This window comes from Garra rufa, chromosome 22 (assembly GCF_049309525.1).
Source record: "Garra rufa chromosome 22, GarRuf1.0, whole genome shotgun sequence".
In the NCBI taxonomy this organism is placed as follows: domain Eukaryota; kingdom Metazoa; phylum Chordata; class Actinopteri; order Cypriniformes; family Cyprinidae; genus Garra; species Garra rufa.
In genome coordinates, this window is record NC_133382.1 from 16,866,698 (window position 1) to 16,878,613 (window position 11,916).

An 11,916-nucleotide genomic window follows, 5' to 3' on the forward strand; every position below is an offset into this window, starting at 1 on the left:
TGGAGTAATGGCTACTGAAAATTCAGCTTTGCCATCACTTTTGAAATATTAAAATATAATAAAATTGGTTTTAAATTGTAATGATATTTTACAAAATTACTGTTTTTCATATATCTTTGATCAAATAAGTATAGCCTTGGTGAGTATAAGAAACTTTCAAAAAAAAAAAAAATGGACCACAAACTTTTAAACAGTTGTTCACTTCAAAACTGCAGCCAAGAAAAGGCCCAAGGATCAGTTTGAAGGAGCTATTTCTGGAGAAGGAAGAAAACAAAATCAGAGAGAACTGAATCAGAGTTTCAGAAAGCCTGGATGAAAGTAAATCATTCCGCAGAAAATGATCTCGACAGAAGGCCAACTGAACAGGAAGAGCTGCTCAATATCCAAACGGTGAGTGTCCTTATCATAACCACCTTATTTCAAAGATATTTCATTAGTTGTAATTGCGTGACTGTCTGCAAGTGAAGGGGTTGCGTTGTTTCTCGTAAACCCTTGAAGACAGAATCCTCTGTGTATGTGGACAAAGTTGACAACAATTTAGAGGAAATGATGCAAGCACCAATGAGAATCAGCCTCGCATGCCACATTCCTAAGGGTTAAAAATAAAACCTCTCATGTTCGAAAGGCTGTAGTAAACACCTATAACAAGTGCATAATCACTTTCATCAAGGGCGTAATGGAAATAAAATAGTCAAATCAAACTTTATTCACACATTCAACCCTTCTCACAATATCAGTTTGCTTTTCATTTTTTATTATAGTTTAGAAAATGGTAATAAAATATGACAAGACCTTTTCTACTCATCTTGATAATGTCAGATAACTAAAGGGTAACAAAGCATTTTGGGGTATAATTTGTCACAGTTTGCTTTATTTTGCTATCCTCACTTACATAAATGATCTATAGTGTCCTGTACCCCCTAGTAAAAAAATATCAAAACAAAAATATCCCTTTAATGTGTTTACATTTTAGGCTCTGGAATTGATTTGATAACCTCCATATTTCAAATCAATGGCTAATATACAGTGGTGTGAAAAAGTGTTGGCCCCCTTCCTGATTTTTTTTTTTTTTTTGCATGTTTGTCACACTTTAATGTTTCAGATCATCAAACAAATTTAAATATTAATCAAAGATAACACAAGAAAACACAACATGCAGTTTTTGAATGAAGTTTTTTTATTATGAAGGGAAAACAAAATCCAAACCCACATGGCCCTGTGTGAAAAAGTGTTTGCCCCCTAAACTTAAGTAGTTTGGGCCACCCTTAGCAGCAACAACTGCAATCAAGCGTTTGCGATAACTTGCAATGAGTCTGTTACAGAGCTGTGCAGGAATTTTGGCCCACTCATCTTGGCAGAATTGTTGTAATTCAGCCACACTGGAGGGTTTTCGAGCATGAACCGCCTTTTTAAGGTCATGCCACAGCATCTCAATAGGATTCAGGTCAGGACTTTGACTAGGCCACTCCAAAGTTTTCATTTTGTTTTTCTTCAGCCATTCAGAGGTAGATTTGCTGGTGTGTTTTGGATCATTGTCCTGCTGCAGAACCCAAGTTTGCTTCAGCTTGAGGTCACTAACAGATGGCCGGACATTGTCCTTCAGGATTTTTTGGTAGACAGCAGAATTCATGGTTCTATTTATCACAGCAAGTCTTCCAGGTCCAGAAGCAGCAAAACAGCCCCAGACCATCACACTACCACCACCAGATTTTACTGCTGGTATGGTTCTTTTTCTGAAATGCTGTGTTACTTTTACACCAGATGTTATGGGACACACACCTTCCAAAAAGTTCAATTTTTGTCTCGTCAGTCCACAGAGTATTTTCCCAAAAGTCTTGGATGTTTTCTGGCAAAACTGAGACGAGCCTTTATGTTCTTTTTGCTCAGCAGCGGTTTTCGTTTTGGAACTCTGCAATGCAAGCCATTTTTTCCCCAGTCTCTTTCTTATAGTGGAGTCATGAACACTGACCCTAACTGAGGCAAAAGAGGCCTGCAGTTCTTTAGATGTTGTTGTGGGGTCTTTTGTGACCTCTTGGATGAGTCTTCTCTGCGCTTTTGAGGTAATTTTTTCACTTTTTCACACAGGGCCATGTTGGTTTGGATTTTTTTTACCTGCATAAAAAAAAAACCTTCATTTAAAAACTCCATGTTGTTTACTTGTGTTACCTTTGATTAATATTTACATTTGTTTGATGATCTGAAACATTAAAGTGTGACAAACATGCAAAAAAATAAAAAATCATTAAGGGGCCAACACTTTTTCACACCACTGTACATAGAAAACATTGTTTTGAACGGCTGTACAACATTTCCATGACAAAGCCTGTTCAGTTAATGGTGTGCTATGAATTTTCAGGTATGTTGATTACCACAGATTTCATTTTGATCACTGCGTTTGTAAATATTATCATACTTTATTATATTTCTAAGAATAATTCTAGTAACCGGTGTCAGTCCAAATCACACAATCCTTCATGTTTAAAACCCTCATAACCCGCAGTTATTTAAAGAGCTCTCTTTAGATAGATTATTCAGAAGCATACATAGGCTACACATCCACCGCTTATTCATTCAATTGAGTTATTCAATGAATGCTACATCCTTAGCGAGCACTAAAAATCACACCTTAAGGAAATCACGATTGTTAATCAGGGACTTATTATTGCATTATTAGATTGTTTTTTCCCTTTTAAAGAAGCATTTCTTAAAGGCTTCATTGCTATCTTGTTTTCATAATAATTTCCTGGCTAAAATCCAATTTTAAAACAGGGGGAAAGGCAATGAAAGCTAAACATTTTGAGTAAATTAGCTGTTTATGTTTATTATATGGCTGCTATTATCGTTGCACATCACTGATTTCCCAATTTCCTCATTCAGTGCTGTTTACTTAGCCCTAAGCCTCTCATTTCACCTCGCTGACAATGCTTCAGTATAACGCAATAAATATATGCGCAAAATGAGGGCTTATTTACAAATATGAGAGGGAAAACTACCGTTTTTATCCTAATATTTGTACAACAGCAGACAAGCCGAGCGAACAACATTGTCACAATATTCCAAAACCCGAAAAGACGCGTTAATGGATGAATTATAAGACGAATTCGCAGTTTAACAACTATTAGCATTTACTTCTAACGCCATGGCGGGGTAAAACAATACTGTCGGAGCTTTGAGTTTTTAGGGGGGTATCTCGAGCCCTTCTAAGCCTTGAAGCACTTTATGCTAAGTTAATTTACCCAAATATATCCACACCAGAGCGCACAACATCAACAACGCTGTTAATAGAAACCTGCTGATCCATAACAGTTTTAGAGTTAGATGTTCACTGGGGGCAGTGCAATATTTACCTTAATATCAGTGATCGATCAGAGGATTTGCAAGCCGGCATAAGGCGTTTAATTATAATTGCATCAGGATAGGTGTTGTAGTGGCAGCAGGATTTGAATAAGGTCACATCTCCGGCTAACCTTGCAAGTGTAATGCTATATTAAATGCCACTCATGTTAAGTGTGTTGAAACCTTTCTGATGCAGTCACTCCGTAATATAAAGGTTAAATTGAAAAATGTCCCCTCCTGAGCACAAAGCAAGCCATGATTGATACACCTTAGAAGGAAAATAAATGTTAACAGGCTTCCGTTCTAAACTCACAGCTTTATGAGTGATATGTATTCTAATAGAGTGTTTGGATCACATTTAGTCAGACCTTATATAAATGGAAAAGGTCAGCCAAAGAGATTAGGGAGATTTGGAGAAGGTTAGACTGCGCTTGTCTGACAGTTTGCTAATATTCAGTTATGTCTATTCGAATATGCCAAAGCATTTCTATATCATTAATAAGAATTTTATAATGTACATTTCACTTTATATACACTGAGTAGTAGATAAGTAACTTATATATATAGATAATAGCCTAAAAGGAAGCACGTTATTAAAAACTGTCTGAAATTTGTGACCCTGAAACACAAAACCAGTCATAAGGGAATAAATAAGCTTTCCATTGATGTATGGCTTGTTGTGAGAGGTTAAGATACAACTGTTTGAAAATCTGAAATCTGAGAGTGCAAAAAAATCGAAATATTGAAAAATTTGCATTTAAAGTTGTTCAAATGAAATTCTTAGCAATGCATATTACTAATCAAAAATTAAGCTTTGATATATTTACGGTGGGAAATTTACAAAATATCTTCATGAAACATGATCTTAATATCCTTATGATTTTTGGCATAAAATAAAAATTGATCATTTTGACCCATACAATGTATTGTTGGCTATTGCTACAAATATACCCGTGCTACTTATGACTGCTTTTGTGGTTCATATATAACCTGGTTTTATTCAGTGAGTGCTTTATTTAGTACGAGCAGTTCACAGTTTGTTTTGAATGATTTTAATGTCCAAATATTCAATCTGTTATAGAATATTTAGAATATATAGAAAATCTTGAATGTGGTAGACAGGTGAAGAAAGACTCTTTAAGCAATATTTTCAATGAGTACCGCTTTATTGCCTTATATTGGCAGCCAAACAATATTTCATAGATCCCAGCATTGCTTTTTCTTATAAACCTATGAATTTACCAGATGTTATGATTATTGTTTTATATACTACTTGGTCACTAAGCTTGTTTGATTTTGACTAACAACTAATGGCCAAATCAAAACGAGGACTATGATACATTCCAAACTGTTATGGCTGAGCATAGCACATCTTTTTTTTTCCTATTAAAAACTGATTCTGAATTTATCTTTGTCCAAAGTTTAAAGATGTTTTCAAATAAACAGAGATTCCCGAACCAAACAACAACAGCAAAAAACACCCCGGGGTGGGCTTTAGAGAGACGGAGAGCTCTGGTTTTGCCCTGAGGGGGCATATGCTCAGTCTATCAGTGATTGATACGGATCACAGACTGTCAAGGGCCAATGATACACATTATAAACAACATATGTAAACAATAGAGTCGTTCAGCAGTTGTGCAGTAAGCAGGGAATGCTGATTACACCAACCCCATAGCTATGTTAGCGCATTTGTTTGCAAACACTTCACTAACTACAAACCCGTGTCTGCAACACCAACACACCTCAGGTGAGCTTGAGATCTGCAGCTTTTAGTTTTGAGTTTAAACGGCGGAAATGAAAACTTGAGTTATGTTTGGGGTCACACTTTACAATAAGTTAAAGGGATAGACTACGGCAAAAAATGCTAATTCTGTCCTTAATAAGGCTACTTATCCTCATGTCATTCCAAACTCGTAAGACCTTATATATAAGACCCTTCGTTTTTGGAACACAAATTAAAATATTTTAGATTAAATTAATGGCGAGTAATTAATGACAGAATTTAAATTTTTGGGCGAACTATCCCTTTAACATTACATCAGTTAATTCATTAATTCACTTCCAGAACAAACAGATAATTTACTCACCCTCATGTCTTCCAAGATGTTAATGTCTTTTTTTCTTCAGTCGTAAAGAAATTATGTTTCTTGAGGAAAACGTTTCAGGAATGTTCTCCATATAGTGGACTTATATGGTGCCCGCGAGTTTGAACTTCCAAAATGCAGCTTCAAAGGGCTCTAAACGATCCCAGCCGAAGAAGAAGGATCTTATCTAGCAAAACGATTGTTTTTTTTTTTATTATTATTTTTAGAATGTAGATACTTTTCTAACCTAAAACGCTTGCCTTGTTTTGCTCTGCCTGAACTTAGGGTATGTCGAAAAACTCCCATCTCATTTTCTCCCTCAACTTCAAAATCATCCTACATCGCTGTTTAACCTTTTTTGTTAAGGGTGTTTGATCTTCTTTGCATGTTCACTTTGCAAACACTGGGTCGGAACTTCTGCAGCGATGTAGGATGATTATGAAATAATTTTTTAAAGTTGAGGGAGAAAATGAGATGGGAGTTTTCGACATACCCTAACTGTCTTAAACTGGAAAAAAACAGTTCGGGCAGAGCAAGACAAGACGAGCGTTTCAGGTTAAAAAATATAAGAAATTGTAATTTTAAAAAAAAACAATCGTTTCGTTAGATAAGTCCCTTCTTCCCTCAGCTGGGATCATTTACAACCGCATTAGGGATCGTTTAAAGCCGCATTTAAACGTCAGGCACCATAGAAGTCCATTATATAGAGCAAATTCTTAAAATGTTTTCCTCAAAAAAAAAAAAAACGAATTTCCTTGCGACAGAAGAAAGACATGAACATCTTGGATGACAAGGAGGTGAGTAAATTATCTGTACTTTTTGTTCTGGAAGTAAGAATCCTTTAATGCATCAACTAAAATGACTAACAATAACGCAATTTGTTGATGTATGTATTAATCTTTGTTAACCTTAGTTATTAAAATCGTTTGTGTGAGCTCAGGTACATTAAATATGAACAGATACAACTTTAGCATTATATTATCAATAGTAAATGTTAAAATTAATATTAACTAAGACAAATAAACTATTTTCAGTATTCATGTTAACTAATTTTAGCAAATGGAGACTTATTGTAAAGTGTTACCTGTGTTTGACATTAAAAGTCTGATTGATTTAATCAAAAAAAAAAAAAAAGCGTTATACAATTAAATATATTCTGAAACTCCTATTATTATCATTAAATAATATTATACTTATAAGTTACTATGTGTACAGCTTTGCTAACATGAGCGACAGCATATTACTCACGGGAGCACTAGCACACAACAAACCGCATGTGCCTACTGACAAGCCGATTTGCATTATGGGAAAGACTAGTTTGCGCACTAGAAGCTTTTTAACATCAGGTATTTACTGATATGTGTCCTAAGGTTTGTTACATGGTCCAGAAGTGTAGATTAAGATGTTGTGGCTCCAGGTGGTGGATCACAGCTCCAGCTGCACTGTTAGGGGCTCTGAACCCTGGCAGAGGGTCCGGCGTGGAGAGAATGTAGTCAATGCTGAATTTGATCTCGGGCTCAGGTTTGCTGAGAGGCGGGTTGTTTTGGGCTGGTCTGTGACTACTGTTCACGGGGCAGAAAGAATCTGAATCCGTGGGTCTTACTGCAATGCCCTGATGAGTGTCCATGGCAACAAAAGGTTCGGCAGGCTCCTTCAGGCCCATTTTTAAGTTGCGTCTGCGGCGGCGGCGACGAAAGTTGCCATTTTCAAAGAGGTCCAGCATGGACTCGCAGCCTGTGGCGAATGTCCAGTAATTACCTTTTCCTTTCTCGTTACCTTCGGTACGAGGCACCTGAGGAAAACAAATAATCAGCAGCGTTGCAACAAACCCCTAAAGTTAGGAAAACCATTAGTAATAATGCCTTTACAATTACAACTATGGGTTTGCTTTATTATTTCTTAAACATATATTTCAACTGAGCTGATTTGAAATACTTCCTGTAATGCACAGCATTACAATCAGGTTATGTTTATATAATGCAAATTGTTAATTCGTTTTGTTTTTACATTTCAACATCCAGTCTCCATACCTTTATAAAGCAGCTGTTTAGAGAGAGGTTATGACGAATTGAGTTTTGCCAAGCCCTCTGGTTGGATCTGTAATAAGGAAATCTCTTCATGATGAACTCGTAGATTCCTGATAGGGTAACTTTGTTCTCTGGGCTCTGCTGTATAGCCATCGCTATTAATGCAATGTAACTAATAGAGAGAGACGAAAAACGGATGTCAGAGAAACAGAAAAGATTTGTCTTTCAAAAGGGTTTGTTTTCCCTTAATTTAGGAGAGACAAGCTTATTTGTAATCATTCATACACATGCACAAATAATGAATAGAATTTATTATGAATAAAACATACTTTAAATGTTCTGAAACTCTTTATTAATCTCAATAATATTGTAAGAGACTCTCAAGTGCGCTCTGATCAAGACAACAGCATAGACTTTTTTTTTAACATAATTACATTAAAAATGACTATAGTTAATTATTACATAATACATATTGCTGTATGTGTGTGTGTGTGTGTGTGTGTGTGTGTGTGTATAGTTCATTTGCAAAAACAGATTTTCAGTTTTTAACCATTTTCAAAAATCATGTTTTTTCATTGTGTATTCCAATTAATCTCAAACAATTAAACTGCAGGTTATTTTGTTATTTAAGTACAAATAAATACAGCTAACTAACAAAATAAAACAATAAAAACATAATAAAACATGATTTTTAAAATAAAAAAAAGTTATCTGTTTTTGCCAATTCAATATGTATACATACATACATTATTAGAACTTTACATTTATTTTATATTATTTTAGATCATAATATAATAACCTTTCAATAATTATAAATATTATTACCCTCTGTAATGCTTACTTCATTAATGTACCACATTTAGATATACATTTTCAAATATAAAATAATAAAAACATCATATTATTCTTAACAATAATAACAATGTATTTAATTTATTGTCAAAATTTCAATTGTCGTGAGAGTGCTAAAATAAATTTTTACTACTTTTTATATTATTTTTTTAAATATATAATATAATATAGGTTAATATAAAAACAAAATAATAACATTAACTTTAAAAGTATTTAAATTAATTATTGTAAAAGTGCTAAACTAAATTATTACTAAATTTGATATTATATCTAAAATACAACAATATGTAATATAATATAATATAATATATAAACAACATAAATAATAATAATAATAATAATAATAATAATAATGAAATACCTGTAAGCTGGACGACACACTTTCTTCTCTTCATCAGTGGCACATGAGGGGTATCCTTCTCCATCATAGTTAAAACAGTTATAAGGATATTGCGAGCTGTCAAACATCATCAGACGTCCAGGGTGGCAAGCCTTTATGGTCTCTAGTAATAAAAAAGGCTCTAGCTGGCCAAGACAAATGAAGCAGCTCTCATGAGAAGTGTTTGTGAGTGTGTGTAGGGGAAGTGACCGGCTGCTGCTCAGATGCTCATATAATGGGCGTACATGACTGGAACTACTGTAAACGTCTGAACCCGGGGCGTGATCAACAAACTCTAGTCACTCATTCACTCTTTGATTCTGGGTGGTCCGGTCCTAGTCGGGATTGGATGTTTTGTTTTTGTCGTGTTTCTTTTTATAGTCTGATCGTCGTCTTAACTATAATTGAATGACGAATGAAAGATTAACAAACATGTTTGTCGTGTCTTTAGTCTTAACTCTTTCAGGTTGTTTGTGTTGTGTTGAGTTGTGGCCCCCTTGAATCACATATCTCTCGGCAACAACTCTTAGCTTCTGTAGATGCAATCTATAATGCGACATAATAGCCATAAATTGTGTTTCCGTGACTAAAAAGGGGATGTGTGTTCAAAAGAACTTTAAGTGGCATATGAGGGACTGAGAAACGCGAGCAAACAGCCCGCGGCGCGAGATGTCTGTGTGTGGCCTCTTAAATCGATCTCGCTTCCTTGTTTGGACACATGCAGCTCGGACATCTGGGACAAAAGTCGTTCATTTTTCTTTATAAATAATACACTTCGTCAAAACGCCCTTGAATTGATATCTCAGCAGGTGAGACTTGAACAAGGATGCACGTCCCGTTGTTTTGCGTTCGTTCGTTCGTTTAGAATACTGAAGTTTACAAACGCAAGTAATGATCACAGATATTTACGCTCTTGTGGCGTTTCCTGTCTGAGTGCACAGAGAGTGCGATCTGATAACGGTCCCTGCGGAATCCCGGTCCGTTCCCATGACGCCGTTTCCTCTGCTGGACCGTCTGCGGCTGCTCTGATTGCTGCAGTCCGATTAGTGGTCCCTGTCCCTCCAGACCAGACCAGACCTCTCCACAGAAGACCATTACTGCACCAGCAGAAAAACACTGTGCATCAGGGGCAGACATTAACAAGGGCTGGAGGCAAAACTACCCCAGATATTTAAAAGGTGGGGGGCAAAATGACCCCGTAGTTTGTCCATGGAGTTGTATCAAATGTTGTAGGCCTATAGCACTTAATACTTTATTAGGAAATACTTTCTTAATTTCTAAATATATTTTTAAAAGAAAAACTACATTACAATATATGAATGTAAATGTATTTATTACATCACTGTATATTTAATAAATTATTAAATATTTAAATCATATGTGACCCTGGACCACAAAACCAGTCATAAGGTTAAATTTTACAAAACTGAGATGTATACATAATATGAAATCTCAATAAATAAGCTTTCTATTGATGTGTGGTTTGTTAGGATAGGACAATATTTGGCCGAGATACATCTATTTGAAAATCTGGAATCTGAGGATGCAAATAAATCAAAATACTGAGAAAATCACCTTTAAAGTTGTCCAAATTAAGTTCTTAACAATGCATATTACCAATCCAAAATTAAGTTTTCATATGTTTACAGTAGGAATTTTACAAAAAATCTTCATGGAACATGATCTTTACTTAATTTCATAATGATTTTTGACATAAAAGAAAAATCAATAATTTTGACCCATACAGTGTATTTTTGGCTATTGCTACAAATATACCCCAGCGACTTAAGACTGGTTTTGTGGTCCAGGGTCACATATAAAAAAATAAATGTGACCCTGGACCACAAAACCATGTTGTAAAGGTTCATTTTTTTTTTATTGAGATTTATACGTCACATGAAAGCTGAATAAAAACAATTTCCAATGATATACGGTTTAGAATAGGACAATATTTGGTTGAGATACAACTATTTGAAAATATGAAATCAAAATACTGAGAAAATCACCTTTAAAGTTGTCCAAATGAAGTTCTTAGCAATGCATATTACCAATCCAAAATTAAGTTTTCATATGTTTACAGTGAAAAATATACAAAATATCTTTATGGAACATGATCTTTACTTAATATCCTAATGATTTTTGCCATAAAAGAAAAATCAATAATGTTAAAAATTTATGCTATAAATACATCCGTGCTATTTATGACTTGTTCTCCAGGGTCACAAATGTTAAATTAAATCATTATTAATTTAATTGATTTCATAAGCAAATAATATACCAAGTCATAACTTTTATGATTAAAGCCTTAGTTAAATTTCTTATATTTACATTTACATTTATTCATTTAGCAGACACTTTTATCCAAAGCGACTTACAATTGGGGAATACAACAAGCGATTCATCGCAAGGAGGCAGATCGAAATGGGATGTGCTCAAAAATACCATATATCAGCCATTTAGAAAAAAGAATGAATTATTTTCAGAAAATTAAAGAAATATTATATTTACCTTACCGTACATCTTTACAGACAGAAGGAACCTCAATATTCAGATACAAAAATTTAAGAACATATTATTTTTGTACCACATTTTGAATATGTTTTTTTTTTTCAACTGGATTATTGAAATTGATATCTAATTATTTCTGAGGTTCTATTTTAAATACAGTCTCATTTTAGCATATATTAAATAAAGTAGGACAATGATCTTCAGGTGTGCGACAGCCTTTAAAATTGTTCAGATAGACTGTGATCATTAATTATCATACCATTTTGAGTTAATTTATATTAAAACCATGTCATAAAACAGTCCAGACATGTCCTAATCACATGTTTTAGCCACTATAACATAAACTGTTTCTACATGGCCTCTATCTGAACCAATTTGGTCATTACTTGTTATTAGCTGGTCTAGATGATAGGTCAATTGGACCTACCTAAATTTTTTTTATCACACTTAGAAAAAAAACCAATTGCTATAAATGTGATTTATGTGATTTAAATCTGATGTGTGTCAATTAAATTAAAGCAGAGATATTTTCTGTAAATGCTCTATAGTGATAATAATGTCTAATTTTTTTATGGGGAAATATTAATATAATAATAATATATGATTTAGTTAAAAATCGCTAAAATGAAATTATATTTGTCCTATATTTGTCCTTTTCCACAAATTTTGTATGTATGCAAATTGTATAATATATTTTTTACAAGGTTAATAATTTATCAAGAAAACATTT

The 11,916-nt window shown here is 34.1% G+C and overlaps 1 protein-coding gene across 1 annotated transcript; it reads right to left on the reverse strand.

The window, feature by feature from the left end:
- Nucleotides 1–6,795: 6,795 nt before the first annotated feature.
- Nucleotides 6,796–8,770, reverse strand: foxl3 (forkhead box L3). The gene is made up of 3 exons (XM_073827843.1): nucleotides 8,661–8,770; nucleotides 7,451–7,619; nucleotides 6,796–7,212 (listed from the first exon to the last, which is right to left on the reverse strand). Exons 1-3 carry the CDS (start codon nucleotides 8,768–8,770, stop codon nucleotides 6,796–6,798), a joined length of 696 nt encoding a protein of 231 aa, XP_073683944.1.
- Nucleotides 8,771–11,916: the final 3,146 nt, after the last annotated feature.